Source organism: Molothrus aeneus, chromosome 28, assembly GCF_037042795.1.
Source record: "Molothrus aeneus isolate 106 chromosome 28, BPBGC_Maene_1.0, whole genome shotgun sequence".
Taxonomy (NCBI): Eukaryota; Metazoa; Chordata; class Aves; order Passeriformes; family Icteridae; genus Molothrus; species Molothrus aeneus.
In genome coordinates, this window is record NC_089673.1 from 3,531,572 (window position 1) to 3,550,340 (window position 18,769).

The following is an 18,769-nucleotide window of genomic DNA, read 5'->3' on the forward strand; positions in this document are numbered from 1 at the left end:
CGAATGAATCCCCCGGTACCCAATCTCTCAGTACCGAATCCCTCAGTACTGAATGAATCCCCCGGTACCCAATCCCTCGGTACCGAATCCCTCAGTACTGAATGAATCCCCCGGTACCCAATCCCTCGGTACCGAATGAATCCCCCGGTACCCAATCCCTCGGTACCGAATGAATGCCCCGGTACCCAATCTCTCAGTACCGAATCCCTCAGTACTGAATGAATCCCCCGGTACCCAATCCCTCGGTACCGAATCCCTCAGTACTGAATGAATCCCCCAGTACACAATCCCTCAGTACTGAATCCCTCAGAACTGAATGAATCCCCCGGTACCCAATCCCTCGGTACCCAATCCCCCGTACGCCCATTCCTGCACCCGATCCCGGTCCCAGTTCCTGCCACAGCCCCGCGGCTCCCCCGCAGCTCGGACGCTCCCCAGGCCGCTCCCAGGTGAGACCGAGGGGACACGGGGAGCCCCCTGGGACCCCTGGGGCTGCCCCAGAGGGGTTCAGGCTCGTTCTGCACCTTGGGAAGGGTCAGTCTCGGGTGGGTGGGTGAGATGGGTCGCTCAGGGCACTGTCTGTGGCTGGGGTAGGGCTGGGGCAGCCTCACAGCCTCTGTCCCCTGGAGACCCCTGTTCTGCTGGCACAGGATACAGTGGGTTGTGGCTCTGGGGCAATTTTCCCCCCTCAAAGCCTCCTGTACCCAACCAGCTCTTGCCACGAGTGATGCAGCCACTCTTCCCCCTCAGTCTAGCATGTGTGTTTTAATGGGAAGCCATCAAGTTCATAAATCAGAGTGTCCTGGACCCACAGAAATGATGGTTCTCCTGGCAGGGTTGTGGAGGAGAAGGCAGCAGCACGGGGAGCAAGGTTTGGGTGGTTTTCAGTGCCAGCATCTCATCCTTTCTACATGGGTGCAGCAAAGCTCCTTCAGCAACCATGGGCTCCAGGTGGGACAGGCTGCTGAGGCTCAGATCAGCAAGGAAAAGAGGAGTGAGCCATGGCTCTCTGTCCAAGGGTTGAGGAAGCCTCCCCTTTTCATGCAGTACCTTGAAAGCACCCTGTGAATGGTCCTCTTCCGAACAGAGCCCGTGCTACAAGGACAGGCCGTAGGTGCCAGAGCAGTACTCCACGTAGTCAAAGGCCTCGATGGGGAATGTCACAGCCCCCCACTTCTTGTACCTCCTCTTCTCTGCTGGTGTCTCCACCACGAAGTTTTTGATGCAGAGGACAGGCAGCTTCACCTGGCGGTACAGCATCTCCATGCCCCAGTCCTGTGTGGGCAGGGAGGGGACAGTCACCCGAGGCACACACGGCATCCCCAGGCTGCAGGGCCACAGGGAGGGGACAGTTCCTTGCTCCCAAGGCGTGTCCCTCCACAGGAGACAGCCTGTGTCCGTGTCCCACAGCACACACGTGGCACAGCTCACAAGGCTCAGCCCTTCCTGTCCCTCCAGCTGTGCCTGGGCTGCAGACACTGGGGAATTGTGGTGCTCACCTGGCTGCAGTTGTTGCAGGAAATGCGGCAGCCAGGCTCCCAGTCCTTGAAAGTCCTCGGGAACTGTATTTTCCCAGAGGAAACTCTGTAATATGACCTGGAAGGAAGGGGCCATCAGGGTTGGGGTGAAACACTACACACCCAGCCGGCCAAAAGTGTCTCTGGGGTGAAACACCACACATCCAGCCGGCCAAAAGTGTCTCTGGGGTGAAACACCACAGTGCTGCTATTTGGCACAGCAGCAAGGGCCAGACTAGCTCAGGCACGTCCTGATGGCTATATTGGTAATATTCCAATAACTCCCCTTACCCCTCTGCCTGCCCCTGAGCCCCCTACCCGAATTTGGGGTTGACATTGACGTGGTGCATGCCCTCCACGGTGCGGATGTCGCTGCCCCGGCACACGGGCCTGCTGCAGTTGATGCAGTACAGCTGAACAGCAGACGCCTGGTGCAGCTGCCTCCGCTCGCTGATCCTGGACTGCTTCAGCAGCCAGCTGGCCACAGCCACCCTCTGCAGCTCCTGGATCTGGGGGGGACAGGGGGGTATCACCGGAATGTGCTTTGAGCTGTTTGATTTTCCAGCATCAGTCTCATTACATGGTTATGACAATGGGAAGGAAGATGCCAGCAGCTCACATCCCAGGCAGCAGACACAGAACTTAATGTTACAACTTACTTCATAAATTTTTTGACCAATCACACAAAGCAAAAGCACATTGACAGTAGTTCTATCCAACCACTATAAGCACACGTACCTTTGGTTAAAACAATGCTTGCCTATTTCAAATACAATACCTGCTTGTAGGCCTTAAAACACAATGCACAGAGCTCCATTATTAAGCTTCAAACTTCCTAATATCTTGCTAGATAAACTTTTCTGTAGCTTAGAGAGTTATTCTAGACAAGTGTTAATACACAGACCATTTTTCTATTTGTCTTTGCTTTTCTACTTTCTAAATAATTTTTCTGCAGACCAATCTCATGGCTGCTGCTTAGCTCTAATCACAGTTCTGCTGTCTCTGAGGCCTGCCTTTTGCAGCTTTCCCAAAACCCTCTGATTTTGTGGATTCCCACAGCGGGGGACAGGGGTCAGCAAAGGACAGATGGGAGACACAGCAAGATCCACGGATACCGAGGGAGGCATTATCAGCACAGACCAGGAGGGCAGGGCAGGATGGGCACACGCTGGTGAGGCCCCTCACACAACCCCACCCCAGGATCTGGGGAATCTGCATCTCTGCTTCTCTGAGACAGAGCAAGCAGCAAGAGCTGCCTGGCCCTGCCAGACCCACGGCAGCACCCAGCACCCACCTTTTGGAAGTACTCCTGCTCAGGCATGGCTTGCACTGCCTGAATCGCCCTCTTCATGAGCTCCACCAGCTCCTCATTGAGCAGCTCTCGGGTCACCTCTCTGGTGTTGGCTTTGGCAAGGACAGAGTAGACGCTGTTCTCAGCACGGGCACGGCCCCGGGCCTGCAGGGCAAGGTTCAAATGTTGCAGTCAACAGATGAGGGACACAGCCAACCCTTCTGTGCCACCCTGTGAGGACGGAGCCACCTCCACCCTCCTCTGCGCCTTGCCAAGGAGATGGGCTCATCCCCAATGAGCTGCCTGCAGGGAATGCAAGAGCCACCATGTCCCACCCCTGCGCCTTTGGGGGATCCTGGCAGAGCCAGAGGGAGCCTGGGCAGCACCTGCATCATGGCAATCTCGTTGGTCATCAGCCCATAGCGGACCACGATGTTGCACTCGGGGATGTCCAGGCCCTCCTCAGCCACACTGGTGGAGAAGAGCAGGTTGAGGGCTCCCTGACGGAACTGCTTGATCACATCCTGCTGCTCATTCTGGGTAGACAGAGGGGCGATGCTTCAGCAGCTGTGTAGGGCTCTGAGACCCCCAAAATCTGCAAAGCGGGGTCGGTGCAGCTCCTGCCCACCCTCCCTGCACTCACCTGCGTCATGTGCCTGGTCTGGTTGCTGTAGCCGGCGCCGGTGAGGACGGCGGCCCTGATGTGCTGCCCACGGAGCGTGGCCGTGCTCTGCAGCCAGCTCAGCAGGCTGTGGGCACTCTGCCTTGTCTTGGTGAACACAATGCCACGAGAAGTGCCCAGGGGCTGAAAGTGCTCACGCAGGATCCCCTCCAGCTTGGCCAGCCTGGGGTTCTCATAGCGGTGATCCCCAGCAAGCGCCTGCAGGCTGGCCCTGTTCTCTGCACAGGTGACAGGAGTGTCAGGGACACCCCAAATGCAGCCAGCATCACCCCCCTCCAGGCCCCTCAGTTACCCTCAAATGTGGTGCTGAGGAACTGTTCGGTGGGGTCCTTCTCATCCCTCTCAGAGCTGTAGAACTGCTGGAGGCACTGGAAGGCGTCCACCATCCTCACGGTGTCGTTGATCAGCAGAGCGTCATTGTACTTGCGCAGGTGCAGGGCGCACACCCGCGTCTTGCGACAAAACATCTCGGTAGCTGCCAGGGCAGGGGACACGGCAGTCACAGCCTGTCCCCATGGCCCAGCCCTGCCACACCCTCCCTGGCACAGCCTCACCTCTCTTCTCCAGCTCCACAATGCGCTGCTCGTAAACCTGCGTGCCAAAGTCCCGTGGGAAATCCGGCTTCTCCATGAACTGCTGGATCTGCACCATCACCTTCTTCAGCTGATCGCCAAAGGGGTCCTGGCAGCAGAGAGAGGCTCAGGGACATGGGAATTGTGGCTGCTTGCATGGCCCAGACAGTTGTGGGATCCCCCAGCACCAAAGCTCTGGGTCAAATGATTTTTCACACTTTCAGATGAAGGTGCCTCACACAGCAGGGCTTGGGGGGGGTCTCATCTTCCACCCAGTGAGCAGCCCCATGCCTCTGAGCAGCCATCCCTCACCTGTGATCTCTCCTGGCACAGGTCATACTGCTTCTTGGGTTGGGGAACGTGGCTCTGCAGGTGCTGCAACTCGTCCGGCACCAAAGTGATCTTCTCAGTGTCCAGGTTGGCACAGATCTGAGAAGGAAAAGACCCTGCTTCCACCCTGAGCCCAGCTGCCCAGGACAATGCTACTCACCCGGTGAGTTTGGGGATGACTCCTCCAAGCTCCCAGCACCCACACACCTGGGCATCAACCCCCATGCCAAGGAACACCCTGCTGAACGCCAGGGGAAGCCGTGCTGAAACAGCACAGGGGGCACAGGACGCACCTGCAGGATGTGCTCTACGGCCCCCTCAAAGGATGTTGCCCCCCCAGTGCCAGGGGATGCCGTCAGCCCCAGGACCTGTGGCAGGTCCTGCTCCCCACGGAGCTTGCGCTGGAGGTATCTCAGCATGATCTTGTTGTAGACAGCGTCCTTGTGGGTGTGGTGGCACTCATCTATCACCAGCAATGAGAAATCTGGGGGAAGGGAGCAAGGTGAGACGGTTGGGGCTCAGCCACAGCTGTGGGGCCAGCAGTATTTGTAGTCTGGTGCCCACCTGTCAGCTCCACGTGCACGTCCTCCTCCGTGCTCACCAGGGCGTTCTGCAGGATCTGCGCTGTGCAGATGACAACGTCGCTCTTCTTCACCAGGTCGGCGAAGAAGGTTTTGTGGCTGGTGTCCCCACTGATGGACGCCACCTTGAAGGTGTCCTGCAGCACGTGGAACTCCTTCTCGGTGTGCTGGTCCACCAGGTGCACCTGCGCCCACAGGACCACACTCAGCACTGGCCAGGACCGCCAGCGGTGGCTGTCGCGATCCCGGGGCAGGGCAGCACCTTGTTGACAAGCACGGCCACCTTGCCGTCCCTGCGGCTCTCCAGGTGCTGCCGGCAGACGTGCACGGCCACGCGCGTTTTCCCGGCCCCCGTGGGCAGCCAGACGATGCTGTTGCGGCCGCTCAGGGCCGGGGCCGCCGCCTCCCGCTGGTACCCCCGGAGCTCCATTCCCCGCAGTTCCACTCCCCGCTCTCCGCGTCCCGGAGCCGCCGCAGCCGCCGGGAAACGAAACTGGAGGCGGCGCTGAGAGCGGCGGGCGGGGCACGGGGAAGGAACAGCAAGGGGGGGCCACGCTGGCCGAGCTGGGGAAAACCGAGCCGAGCCAAGCCGAGCCGAGCCGACCGGCTCGGGGATCTCCCGGGAGCCCCGGCTCCCAACTGGAAGCGAAACCAAAAGCGAGTGGAGCTCCCACAGAACCTCCCCGCACCCAGATCGCCCCTGTGCCTCCACCTACACCCCAACTAAACTCTGCACCCCAATTCTGCCCAGTGGGCCCCAGCCCATCCACAGGGATCTTCACACTCTCCCCATCCCGAGCTGTGTCTCTTCCCCTCCCCAACACCCTCCAAAATATCCCAGGTTGCCCCCCCCCCCCCCCCGCCCACCATGCTGGGGTGAGCCCCAAGGATGGATCTGGGGCTGCACAAGGACATTTATTAAAAAAAACAAACAAACAAACAAACCAACGAAAACACCAGTCAAGTGAAATGGGGGAGTGGAGGGCAAGGAAAGGGGTGGGGAGCAAGGAGGGGACAAGGAGCAGAGCAGGGAGCAGAGGCCAGCACAGCACCGGGCAGCCACGCTCCCTGGCACTCAGAGGGGCAGGACTGGGGCTGGCAGCCCCCACTGCCCCGCTGGCAGGGAGGAGGGACAGGCAGGGAAGGCAGACCTGCCCCGGCAGGGGAGGGAAGGGCTGACAGAGGCAGCAGGAGCTGGGTGAGCAGGGCAGAGCCCCCTGCCCAGCAGGACCCCGGCCCAGGAGCAGCACCGCGGGCAGAGCAGGGCTGAGCCCGCCTACATTCAGTGTGAGGGGCAGGGGCTGCCTGCGTGTGGACGGAGCAGAGACCAAAGCACTTGTGTGCCCCTGCCCTGTCACAGGGAGTCAGGGCAGAAGGCACGATCCCAGGTAAAGGGGATGCACAGGGCTCAGGGGGCTCCCCCTCCCCAGGCAGAGGCGGGAGCTCAGTGCTGTCCCTGTCCTGGGCAGATCCTGATGAGGCAGCGCCAGCCTCACCCCCATTCCCTAGGAGAGGCAGCCAGAGCACCTCAGGGATAAAAGCACCAGCCCCCCAGCCCCTGTGGCTCCCCAAGAAGGAAAGCCCAGCTCCCCAGGCTGCTCAGCAGCACCAATCCCTCCAGCAGCTCCTACCAACACAAAGGGTGGGGCTGGATCCCACAGGAGCCCTGCCCCTCCCACAGGAAGGCCGGTGGCCACAGCAGATCCAGACCAGCCCCCTCTACTTGTCGATGAGCCCCCCCTCCTTGAGCTTGAAGTAGAAGAACTTCTCGAGGGTGTTGGCACACTTGCAGTAGTCGCTGTCGGGCGGGTTGTACTCGCGGCAGTTGGTGATGATGCGCTGCAGGTCTGCGATGAACAGCTTCTTGGTCACATAGTAGCGGTTCTTCAGCCTCTCCGTCATGGTCTTCAGGTCTGCAGGTGGTACAGATCAGGATCCCTCCCCCAGACACTGAGCTGGACATCAGCCACGGGTCTTAACTCATCCCTCTCATTCTGGACTATCCCGAGGCTCCCACCGCCCCAAACCTGAGTCCCCAGCACAGACCCCACGATTATTGTGGGGTTCTCAGCCCCCTCTGCTGCAATCCTGTCCTGGGGTGCTGGACACACCAACCTACCAATGGGGAAGCGGATGATTTCATAGTAGTCTGGTGCCTCTGACTTCTTCACTGGCTCCATGAAAGGCCACGCACTGGGGTGGGTCTGGGGAGAAGTGGGGGGCAGTTGGAGCAATGAACACACAACCCTTGTCTGCTCCAGCACGCAGGGGTCCTGCTCCTCCCCACACCTGGGTCACCCCAGCAGTCCCCAAGGGCAAAGCCCTGTACAGCCCATCCCAAGGGAGGCAGCTCTGAGGGCTGTCAGGGAGACAGGCACCCCAGAGTTGAGGGTCCTTTCCTGCCCACACCTTGATCTGGGCCAGGAGGTTCTTCAGCATGTTGTAGAGCTGGTCTGGGTCCTTCAGCTCCTTCCTGCAGGACAAAGCCAGTGCCCATCAGCCTCTCTCCACTCCAGGGCCAGGAAAACACCAAGACTGAGGCACAGCCCGAGCTGAGCCCCCAGCCCTGCTGCTGCAGAAGGGCAGCAGCAGCACCCCACGCAGCACTCACCCCTTCTCCTTCCCCAGTGGTTTCCATCCTGTTTCTCCTGGAATAAAGTGTCAGTGTCACCATGTCTGCTCTGCAGCCATGGGGAGGAAGGACAGAGCCCCCCCTGCCAGGACTCACGGATGCCAGGAACGCTCTCGATGGGGATTTGCCTCACACCCTCCTTGAAGCAGGTCAGGCCTGGGTAGACCTTGCGGATCTGAGCCTGTTTCCTCTCAATCAGCTTCTTGATGATCTGCATGGAACAGGGGTTGGAAGGGAGCAGGTGAGTGGGGGCTGCAGGATGCTCCAAGGGCCCCACAAACCCACCGTGCAGGGCCAGAGACAACCCCAGTCAATATCAATGCCACCACTGCCCCCTCGCTGCCCTGCAAGTCTGCACTCAGGGTCAGCACAGTCCCACACCTCTCCTCTGCCTTCAGGAGGTGGCTGGCAGTCACCTACCCTTGTGCCCACCCCTGGGCCATACCTCCTTCTGCTTCTTGATGATGTGAGAAAGCTCAGTGTAGGGGATGCGGGGGTTCAGCTCACACTCCATCAGGGTCGCCCCCTCGTAGTCCTTGATGTATCCCAGGTAGCGGCTCTTGGGGACCTTGATGTCCTTGGAGAAGCCCTTGGGGAGAGGGGCAGGTGGGAAGGGGTAGGTGGAAGGGGGTAGGTGAGCAGCAGAGCTGGGAGCAGCTCCCAGGGGAAGGAGCCCACCTGCTTTTTGAAGTAGCCAATGGCGTACTCGTCTGCATAGGTGAGGAAGTAGAGGATGTTGTGCTTGATGTGGTACTCCTTCAGGTGGTTCATCAGGTGTGTCCCATAGCCCTTGGGGAAGTACCATGAGACAGAGATCCCCCTCAGGCAGCCCCAGCTGGGATAAACAACCCCCTCCCACCCATGGAAAGGGCAGCTGGAAGATGACCAGGAGAGGAGCAACTACCACAGCTTGGGGCTGTCCAGTGCTGAGCAGGTTTGGCTGCCCAAGGGGCTACAAAGAGACCATCCTGCCCACACCAAACTTTGGGGGGGGGACACCTGTGTGCCCACCTCCCTTCTCTCACCTTCACTTGCTCATTGGAGGTGACAGCACAGAAGACAATCTCCGTGAAGCCTTGGGTAGGGAACATACGGAAGCAGATGCCCCCAATCACTCGTCCATCCTTGATCAGTGCCAGGGTCTTGTGCTTCCTGCGGGCAGCACGGCCGAGGGTGAGGGGAGCCCCCCACACCGGCCCCCATGCACCCCCCAGCCACGCACGGGTCAAAGACGAGGCGAGTGATGTACTCCTTGGGCATGCGGGGCAGCTGGTGGGAGAAGACATTCTGCAGCCCCACCAGCCACATCAGGATCTTCTTGTTGGATTTCTGGGAGAGGGAGTTGCCGATGACGTGGAACTCGATGATGCCGCGCCGCTCCTCCAGCCGCGCCGTCTCGTCCCGCGCCGCGTTGGCCGACAGCAGGCTGGTCTGGGGGCACAGAGTGGGGGTCACTGGCACTGCACACCCTCTTTGGGGGAGCCCACCCCACCCTGGCACGCCGGGGAAGCAGCTCTGTAGTAATTCAGCCTCCTGGAGGGTGCAGGTTTGCCCCTGAGCAGGCTGCACGGGCCGGATAGCTCAGTCCTCTTACAGGGACAGACTGCCCAAAACCCAAGCAGCTCTCAGCTGCTGGCAACCTTAGCAAGCTTAAGGGATATCAGCTCTTATAGTGATTATCAGCTCTTTGTGATTCCAGCTCTTAGCCTGCAAGGTGCCACAGGCAGGCAGACTCAGGGCAAGAGAGGAGAAGGCCATTCTGGCATTCTGCAGTGATGTCTGCGAAGAGTTCAGTGACAGCTCTTCTCCAGAACTGGGCTTAACCAGCCCATTATATAGGGTATAGGGGGATCAGAAATTGGCCAATAGCAGGGGTTAAGGAGAAGTGACCTATGGGGTTACAGAGAGATAAGCTGGGGTCCAAAAGGCAGAAGAAAGGGCTTCCAGCCATTCACTGTGACCTGGCATTTCCTATCTTTAGGCCTCTGCCCTCCATGGGGCCCTGGCAGGCCCTGTGCCTGCTACACTGTAGGCCATGGAGGCACCCCAACATCCCCAGGCCATACCTCGGGGCCCAGCATGGCAGCAGGGTCCGTGATGGTCAGCATGACCTCGTTCACCAGCTCCATGGGGATGTCTCCCATGACACGGATCCGCTTGGCATCCTCCAGGGTCAGGCTCTCAGGGAGCTTCCTCTTCTCTCCTGGCATGGGAGCAGAGCAGCACATGCAGTGCTGGGAAGGACCATGGACAGTTCCAGCTTTCTGGAGTGGGCTCAGGTGACCTTACCTGGCAGGGGCTCTGGGGTGCTAGTGTCCAGGCTGGTGGCTGAGCTGCTGCTGCTGAGCTTCTTGCTGAAGAGAGGAGTGGTGGGCACAGCAACAGTGCTGACTGCAGCTGCAAGAAACCCACGGTGCCCATGACTGAAAATGCCTTGTGAAAATGCTCAGCCACACTTTGACCCTTTATCCCTCAGCCCCCAAATAGAGGGAGGGGAAAACCTTGAATTATCCTGAACTACCTGGGCGAGACACCAGCTGGGCACCCTCTGCAGCTGGCACTGTGAAATCAGCCTCCCAGATCGGAGAGTTCTCACCGTAGATCTCCTCCTCCAGCATGGAGAGGAACCTGGCAGGGGAGTGGCACATCAGCATGCCAAAGGAGGAGTGCCCTCCAGCAGCCATCTCCACACCGGGCACCTACTTGGGGAAGTGGGTGAGGATCAGTGTCCGCTTCTCTGGCACCAGCTTGTCCTTCTCCACACGGAATTTCTCCAGCAGCTGCCGGCGCGTCACCGTGAAGATGGACTTGAGGAGGCTGCGCCCAAACACATGCGTGGTCTCATAGCGGGGCAGGCTGTCACAGCTCTGTGGCACATGGCAGTAGCACAGCCACCTGTGGGACACAAAGGGGCTCTGGAGACAGGGCTGGAACCATGTTGGAACCCAGGAAATTCCTCTGGCTGCCCTGGAGGACTCGAGCCCCTGCCCAGGGGGCTCAGAGACCTTGGCACAGAGCCCAAGACCCCTGTGGCTCTGATTTAACCCTTGGTAAAAACAATTACCAACCTTCTATGAGGATTTACAGGCCACGAAAGTTTAAGTAGAATGATAGTGAATTGATCACAGGGTGAAAAATAGATTTTGGGGTTTTTAGAATGGGGGTTCAGGGGGCAAGATGGAGGAATCTGGGCATGTCCAGCCTTTCTCCTTCTTCTTCTTGGCCTCCATCTTCTGCTGTGATGTTGGCACTTTTGGATTGGTTTAGAGTAGAAGCTCACTGTCTAACATAGGTGATAGGTATTGGAAAGTAATTGTAAATATTGTACTCGTAGTTTTTAGTAGAAAAAGATAACACTGCCCCAAGGACAGGCAGAGTGCCTCTGACTGTCTTGCTGAGTGGACCTCGGCAGGTCAGGAGAAAGAATTTTATAGATAAGATACAATAATCAACCTTGAGACCGAGAAATGAAGAGTTCTGACTCCTTCTTTGACTGCCAGGCTGGGAAAAGAGACTTTTTAACACATCTCGGGGTCACTTTGACCAGCTAGAGAGAACCAGAGACCCCAGAGCAACCATACCCCTCCTGGGACAATATTGCTGGGAGCAGGCTGGATGAGGGCACTGCTGACATTTAGAAGCATTGGCACCATTAGGTGCCTGCTCTCCTAGTGACTGACAGCCTGGGAGAGCCCAGGGTGGCTGGCTCAGAGGCCCCCTGCCCTCCTCACCTGGTGTAGTTGACCTTGTAGGTGGCCACGTCGTCATTCTGGGAGCGCTGACGGAACTGGGACGGCGTCTCCAGCTTCCAGTAGTTGAGGCACAGCAGGAACATCTTGGAGAGCTCATACATGGTCTGGCGCTCCTTGGGTGGCAAGTGGCTGAATTTGTACTGCACGAAATTCAGGACTCCCTGGGGAGAGGAGGGCACAGTGGGAGGGTGCCAGGAGCTGAATTTGTACTGCACGAAATTCAGGACTCTCTGGGAAGAGGAGGGCACAGTGGGAGGGTGCCAGGAACTGCTCTGGGCTCTTCCATGCTGCCTCCCAGAGGGTGAGGGGACCGTGCAAGAGCAGCAGAACGCAGGACAAGCCATCAGGGCAGTGCACCAGCCTGACAGCAGCCTCACCTGCTCAATGTTTGGTTTCTCAAAGGGAGGGCTCCCCAGGGACCCCTCGACCACAGGCTGGCTCATCTGCAGGATGCACTTCCGCAGCAGCTACAAAGACACCAAGAGACATGAACTGGATATTCCAGGAATGGTGGAGGTGGCTGAATGCTGCCATGGGGCTGCTCCAATTTCTACAGCCAGGAAGGCACCGGTGCTGCCCTTGGAGCACACCTATTCATCCCATAGAACTGCCCCCCATGGGAATTCCAGGCCAGGAGAGCAGTCACTCCATTAGAGAGTCAGCATTCCAAGTCTCTGGGCTGTGGGATGGTTCACAGCTTCAGCACCAGCTCCAACAGAGCACAAACAGCGGGACAGCAACCCCCACAATGACCAGAAACTCTGCACAAGTCCCCCCAGGAGTGGGGCACTGTGACCTGCCCAGCCCCAGACTCACCTTGAACAGGTAGAAATACACCTGCTTGGTGTCTGTGTCCTCCTCCTTGTGCACTGACATGAAGAGGTTCTCCACATCCACCACCATGCCCAGCAGACGGTTGATCTCCTCCTCTGAGACGTTCTCCAGGTGGGACACGTGGTCAGCTGTGCCAGGGAGAAAGCCAAGGGATCAGCACCACAAAGAGAAAGCCAAGGGATCAGCACCACAAAGAGAAAACCAAGGGATCAGCACCACAAAGAGAAAGCCAAGGGATCAGCACCACAAAGAGAAAGCCAAGGGATCAGCACCACAGTATAGGAATGTACTTCTTGTTGATGGAGTGACAAAACTATCTTTTGTCTTCTTAAAAAGGAAATAAGCTTAGAAGTGCTTCTCTTCAATCAAGTGAAAAGACACCTTATAGGATTTGGGGGACTCTATATCAAATTTAAGGAGAGCTAATTGGACAGGAGCCAAAAATTTTGCTTGGGCAATTTACTAGAAAAAGAAGAGAACAAAGAAACTAATTGCTTTTGTGAAGTGTTTTACTAAGGGCAGGAGAGCTTTTTGCACTTAGTTTTTCTCTGTAAAGAGTTTTGTTATTTTGCCTTTTATTAAAACCTTTTTGTTTCCAACACTGCAACAGAAGCCATCCTGCTGATTTTATGCCTTCTAAGGTAGCTGAGCTATCTTGGGTGTGAAAAAGACCTCCAAAAGCTTATGAGACCTGGCTCAAAGAAGCTCCTATTTCACCACAGTGAGAAGGAGGGATCAGCACCACAGTGAGAACAAGGGATCAGCACCCCTGGCCCTGCCCAGGGGGTGCCACAGGAGTTACCCAGAGCATGGCCACAGCTCCGGCAGGGTTCGCTCAGGTTGGTCACTGGCTGCTGCAGGTCCATTCGAGGGGCTGTGGGGGGGTTGGGGTTCTTCCAGCCATTGCACTTGCAGGCATCGTTGGCCTGGGAAGAGGAGAGGGACAGCAGTGGTTGTTGCAGTGGCTGCCACCTTCTGTGGCCAAAGATTTCCCTAGCTCCCATCTACCCCTTTTCACCCTGCCCAGCTTTTCTCAGCCCCCACCACCCCAATACTCCCCCGTGCAGCCCCAGGACTCGGCAGCCCCTGCTCAGTGACATCCCTACACCTCCCTTGGGTAACTCAGCACCCTCTTCCAGCACCCCCTGCCCAGCACCCCCGTCCTGCACCCCATGTACATCCCAATCCCGCATCTTTTGTCCATTTATTCCTTCCACTCACCCTCCTGCATCCCTAAATTCCCCTTCCACACCCATACCCGTCCTTGCCACCCCCTCCTGCATCCCCCACTCGGGTCAGCATCCTCATCCTTCATCCCCCACCCATGCACAGCACTGAACCCCCACTCCCGCATCCCCTGCACCCCCACCATGCCCGTCCTTGCATCCCTCACTCGTGCACAGCCTCGAACCCCCCCTCCTGCCCTCCGTGCCCTCCCGGTGCCGCCGTCCCCACCTTACAAGCCGAGAACACCCCCAGCTTCTCCAGCTTCTTCCCGCGGGGGAACCCCCGCACCTGCGCCTTGCGCTGGCTCGCCCGCTGCTGCTGGCTCAGCCCGGGCCGTGCCGGGTCGCTGGATCCCGCTCCTCCAGCCGTTCCCCCGCTCGCCCCCGCTGTGGCCGCCGTTGCTGTGGCCGGGCCCGGCGGGGGCCGCCCGGGCTGCGCGGCCTCCGGCTCCGCCATGCCGGGCCCGGCGTGCGCCCCGCGCGCACTGCGCCTGCGCGCCGGCAGCGCAGGGAACGCCGGGAGTTGTAGTTCGCGGCGGCGGCCGCGGGGGAGGCGGCGCCGCTGCTCCCGGGACGGCGCTCCCGGGGCCGGTTCGCGTCACCCGCTGCCCCAAACGGGAGCAGAGCTCCCACTCGGCACTGTGGGTGGCGTGAACCGCCCAGAGAGGATGGAGGCCCGGTCATGACGACCCACCGCGACAGCCCCTCACGGGACGATGCCGAGCCGTCGGTGCCCGGCGGAGCGCTCGCACCACTCCGGTAGCCGGTAGCGCTCCGCTGCCTCCCGCAAATATGGAGCGTGGCCACGCCCTGTTCTCCAAACGCGGTGTGTGACCCGCCCTCCGCCTGCTCGCAGCCGGCTTGGGCGGCTGGTGCGGAGCGTGGCCGCGCCTCCTGCCCGGTACCGGCGAACCGGCTCCGCCAGCAGGGCCGTTTATGAGAGACCGCGCCCCTTTCCCCGCGGGGGAAGCGGATTAGCGGCGGGCTGGTGGGCGGAGCTGCGGGAACAACCTGGAATGTGCCAGCACTGCCGGCGGGGCAGGCACGGGATTGTTCCAGCAGCATCCCGAAGATGGGAATCACCGGTCCCAATGCTGCCCAGGGGGATGCTCAGGACCTGCCGGGGATTCTCGGTGCTGCTCATGGCCTGGAGACCCTCGCACATCCTCCTTTGCCAGGGCAGAGCTGGGCAGAGGTGCCAGGGCCCTGCCCGGGGCCAGCACAGCCTCCGAGCCTCCGTTCCCCTGGCAGAGGTGCCAGGGCCATGCCCGGTGCCAGCACAGCCCCCGTTCCCCACCCTGCCATCGTGCTGCGTGGGAACCGGCAGGAGCACTGCAAAGCACAGGGCTGGGCAAGACCAGAAACACCGAAACCACACAAATAAAAGTTAGGAATATTTATTACATATCAAAAAAAGCCACATGTTTCGGGCAGACACCACGCCTCGGGCCATGGCGCGGTCCCGCTCTGCGGCCAGCAGCTGCCCCCGTTGTCGCCAGGCTCAGCCTGGTCCCCGTCGCTCCTCTTCACGCCTTGGCCCGCTCGGCTCCCTCCTCAGCGCTGCCAGCTTGCTGTGCCACCGCCGGCCCCATCTGGATGGGCACATTCCTCTCAGGAGCGGCCGGCAGTGCCAGCTTGGGGGCCTCGATGCGGAGCTGCCCGTCCTTGGACAGGGAGCAGGTCAGCGCCTCTGCGTCCACCTCCTCGGGCACGTCCCACTCCCGCTTCAGCACCTCGTACTTGTAGGAGAAGGAGCCCTTCTCGTCCGTGCTCTGCGTCTCCTTCTGCCCCACCAGCACCACCTTCCTGCCCACCACCTTCACCGACAGCTGCTCGGGGGCAAAGTCCTTCACGTCCTGGCACACAGAGAAGCCGTCCCCGGAGCTCTGGGGCAGCGCTGCGCTGGTGCTGGAGGCGATGCCGAGCCGGCCGGGGCTGCTCCCGCTGCTCAGGTACTGCTCCACGCTGCTCATGAACTCCCGAGCCCTCTCCATCTCCAGCCGCATCTCCCGCTCCAGCTCGGCGAAAAGGGTGCCTGGATGTGGCCAGAGGGTGCGGACGGGTCCCAGCCACGGGAACAGCGAGCTGGACATGGGCGGCATAAAGTGCAGGCGGCAAAGCATCTCTGCTCCGAGCGAGGAGTGCTCCTGTCTGTGCTGCTGCTGCTGCTGCTCGGTGCAGTGGCTGGAGCCGTGCTGGGCTGGGGAAGGGGAGCAGCGGGTTTTATTCTCCCCTGCCCAGGGGTGTGTCCCTTCCAGAATGCTCTCTCCCCCCACGCAGCCTCCTGGAGCCATCGCCTATTTTTGAGAGGCTGATTATCCACCAGCCAAAATAGCAGCGCCTGTTTCTGGGGACAGGTCACATGCCACAAATAGGGAGCCGCAGTCACCGCCGTGAGCTCAGGTTTCTGCAGAGCCATCGTGATGCAGCAGGGCCCGTGGGGCCATGGCCGGGGGGCTACAGAGCCCTTCCCTGGCCCCCCTGCCAGGGACTAGGTGGAGGAAGGCTCCACTGTGCCAGGAGCTCATCACTCCTGCCAGTACAGGAACTAATCCCACCCCTGTACATGTCCCACGGCTTCTGCTGCCAGGCACCTCCTTCACTTTCTGGGACCCCTCTCCCTGCTGGGCACCCCCATGCTGTCCTGACCCCTCAGCACCTCACTGTGCACCCCACCTGGGCATGGGGCTGACCCCTAAACACCCAACTGTACACCCCACCTGGGCATGGGGACAGGGGCTGACCCCTCAGCACCCCACTGGGCACCCCACCTGGGCATGGGGACAGGGGCTGACCCCTAAACACCCAACTGTACACCCCACCTGGCATGGGGACACGGGCTAACTTCTGGTCTCACCTGAGGGGACCCACCTGGGCACAGATGGGGGGAAATGGAACACAGGGGAGGGTGGGGGGAGGCAGGGAGGAGACGAGCCCAGACGCACACCGTGCCTGGGAAATGCAAAGGGCACAGATTTTTGGCAAGGGTGGCTCAGGCATCCCGCTCGGAGGCTGAGGTGATGCTGCTAATTATAAGCCAGGAGAGCAAAGCTGTAAGAGTCAGGGCGAAGGTATGCCGGGCACGACGTCAGCCCTGCCTCTCCTCACGGATGAGTAACAAGAATGAGCTGGAACGGGCTGGAAAGAGCTGAGCTTTTCTCCCGAGGCTGACGTAATGTGCGGGACAATGCCACGCCTCCAGGGAATCGGGTATAAAAACCTCCGGCGGCAGCAGCGAGGCAGAACGCTTCCAGATCACTGGAAAGAGAACAGCAGCAGCAGCAGCAGCAGCAGCAGCAGCAGCAGCAGCAGCAGCAGCAGCAGCAGCAGCAGCAGCAGCAGCAGCAGCAGCAGCAGCAGCAGCAGCAGCAGCGATGCTTTGCCGGATGCACCTCGCACCCTTCGCCTCCAGCTCCCTGGCCAGCCGGCTGGGCACAGTGAGGACCCTGTGGCCACACGCAGAGACCATCTTCACCGAACTGCAGCAGGAGATGGAGAAAGCTCGGGAGTTCATGAGCAGCTTCGAGCAGCTCCTGAGCAACCACGGAGCCATGGCCATGGAGCACAGCCCGAGCAGCAGCATGAGCCTGAGCCAGAGCTCCGGGGACGGCTTCTCTGTGTGCCAGGACGTGAAGAACTTCGCTCCCGAGGAGCTGTCGGTGAAGGTGGTGGGCAGGAAGGTGGTGCTGGTGGGGCAGAAGGAGACGCAGAGCACGGACGAGAAGGGCTCCTTCTCCTACAAGTACGAGGTGCTGAAGCGGGAGTGGGACGTGCCCGAGGAGGTGGACGCAGAGGCGCTGACCTGCTCCCTGTCCAAGGACGGGCAGCTCCGCATCGAGGCCCCCAAGCTGGCACTGCCAGCTGCTCCTGAGAGGAGTGTGCCCATCCAGGTCAGCCCTGCTGCCCCACAGACCGGACCAGCTTCTGAGAACGGAGCCACCAAAGCCCAGGTGTGAGAGGATGGGACACGATGGCCACGGCAGGACCGGAGCAGACAGGAGCAAGTCTCGGGTTTAAGCCCAGACAAGCTTCATCAGCAATGATGCCATTTTTTTCACTAAACTGGAATGTTTTTGTAACCAATAAAAATACTTTTGCATTGAATCTTCTTTTGTGTTCTCTGGGCGTTGATTAATGGGGAGGCTGCACCCTGCTCTTGGTGCCAGAGGAATGGGACGCACAGGGAGGGAAGAATCTCTCTTGCTTCTCAGGGCAGCACCAAATGGGGTCAGACAGCAGACCCAGAGGGTCCTGTGAGGAAGGGGAGAGGATCTGGGAGGAAGGGCAGTCCCACTCATCTGTACAGGAGCAGCAGGGGTGCCTCACCCCTTCCTCACGCTGCTGCCAGCATCATCTCCAGCTCCACAACCCCAGCCAATACCCATCCCCACACAACAGGGAGGGAACCACATCGGGCTGCCTGCCTGGGTGTGGTGTGAGACTGCTGTAACCACACTTTCCCCTTCCCAGCTTGGCAAGGGGCTGCTGGAGTCCACCCTGAGCTCCCAGGAGCAGGGAGGGAGAAGCCCAACCCCGGGTGCGGCGCGTAACCACCGCAAACACCCTGCTCAGGCCCGGGCAGGCAGCAGCTGTGTGGGCAGGCAGCAGGTATGCAGGCAGGAACGCCTGTTTGTGCTAAAGCACCCTGAGATCACACACACCAGGAACACCAGCAGGTCCCCAGCCTCGTTACTGAGCCCCTGAGCACCTGTTGCAAGCAGCAACACCCTCCTTAGGGTATTACAGGTGCCTTCACAGAGACTCCAAGTCTAGGAGGAAAGCAGGGAGAGGAGCCAGCAGATGGCAACAGCACCGCACACAGTGTCCACTGAATGGTTCTGAGTGGCATCGGGGAAGCTCCTTTCCAAACTGGTCCAGCTCTGGCTGCCTGGGGAAACCAGCAGCATCAGCCCACCCCACACAGCGAGCACTGGGTGGTCCCACAGAGATCCTGAGCACCTCCAGCAGCTAAGCAGGGCAGGCACAAACAGCACCACACAAAGGAGCCCACACCCCACAGGCAGCCCAGGCTCCAGCATGATCCCAGGCACTCCATCACCAAATCACTTCAGACCCTTCCTGCTTCCAGGATTTTAAGGAAATCCAGCATGAGGAAGAGGCACTGAGACCTTGGATAGTAGATGAAGGGCACACAAGCCAAAGCTGTTCACACAACTCTACTCACAGGCTCTGTGACCCAGCCCCTCAGCTGAGGGGGGCAGTGGGTTCCAAAGGCAGCACATCTCCATCCTCAGCCTCTCCTGAGCACAAATGGTGCTGCTGGCAGCACAGCTGGTAGGGATGGAGCTGCAAGGGGCTGCTCCTTCTTCCACACTGACTCCAGGTCCCAGG

The 18,769-nt window shown here is 59.7% G+C and overlaps 4 protein-coding genes across 6 annotated transcripts; 1 reads left to right on the forward strand and 3 right to left on the reverse strand.

Moving 5' to 3' along the window:
• Positions 1-746: 746 nt before the first annotated feature.
• Positions 747-5,417, reverse strand: DHX58 (DExH-box helicase 58). Of its 3 annotated transcripts, XM_066566880.1 has the most exons (13): positions 5,236-5,417; positions 4,957-5,158; positions 4,686-4,876; positions 4,375-4,491; positions 4,045-4,171; positions 3,783-3,965; positions 3,452-3,708; positions 3,195-3,344; positions 2,812-2,973; positions 1,836-2,026; positions 1,500-1,596; positions 1,051-1,275; positions 747-970 (listed from the first exon to the last, which is right to left on the reverse strand). In XM_066566880.1, exons 1-12 carry the CDS (start codon positions 5,401-5,403, stop codon positions 1,096-1,098), a joined length of 2,025 nt encoding a protein of 674 aa, XP_066422977.1. In that variant the 5' UTR covers positions 5,404-5,417; the 3' UTR covers positions 747-970; positions 1,051-1,095. The 3 variants fall into 3 exon arrangements, with proteins under 3 accessions (XP_066422977.1, XP_066422978.1, XP_066422976.1); XM_066566881.1 differs by having other exon boundaries at positions 747-1,275; positions 4,761-4,876; XM_066566879.1 differs by having other exon boundaries at positions 747-1,275.
• Positions 5,418-5,875: 458 nt separating this feature from the next.
• KAT2A (lysine acetyltransferase 2A) lies at positions 5,876-13,874 on the reverse strand. The gene is made up of 18 exons (XM_066566772.1): positions 13,647-13,874; positions 12,994-13,117; positions 12,174-12,319; positions 11,735-11,824; positions 11,337-11,518; positions 10,309-10,500; positions 10,127-10,233; positions 9,895-10,002; positions 9,672-9,808; positions 8,828-9,036; positions 8,631-8,757; positions 8,284-8,394; positions 8,051-8,194; positions 7,702-7,816; positions 7,585-7,621; positions 7,383-7,446; positions 7,093-7,177; positions 5,876-6,886 (listed from the first exon to the last, which is right to left on the reverse strand). Exons 1-18 carry the CDS (start codon positions 13,872-13,874, stop codon positions 6,693-6,695), a joined length of 2,400 nt encoding a protein of 799 aa, XP_066422869.1. The 3' UTR covers positions 5,876-6,692.
• Positions 13,875-14,798: 924 nt separating this feature from the next.
• On the reverse strand, positions 14,799-15,589 carry LOC136567408 (heat shock protein 30C-like). The gene has a single exon (XM_066567007.1). It carries the CDS (start codon positions 15,538-15,540, stop codon positions 14,944-14,946), a length of 597 nt encoding a protein of 198 aa, XP_066423104.1. The 5' UTR covers positions 15,541-15,589; the 3' UTR covers positions 14,799-14,943.
• A 1,091-nt stretch (positions 15,590-16,680) lies between these two features.
• LOC136567335 (heat shock protein 30C-like) lies at positions 16,681-17,521 on the forward strand. Its single transcript, XM_066566921.1, has one exon. The coding sequence runs from the start codon at positions 16,792-16,794 to the stop codon at positions 17,371-17,373; it is 582 nt and encodes a 193-aa protein (XP_066423018.1). The 5' UTR covers positions 16,681-16,791; the 3' UTR covers positions 17,374-17,521.
• The last annotated feature ends 1,248 nt before the right edge of the window (positions 17,522-18,769 follow it).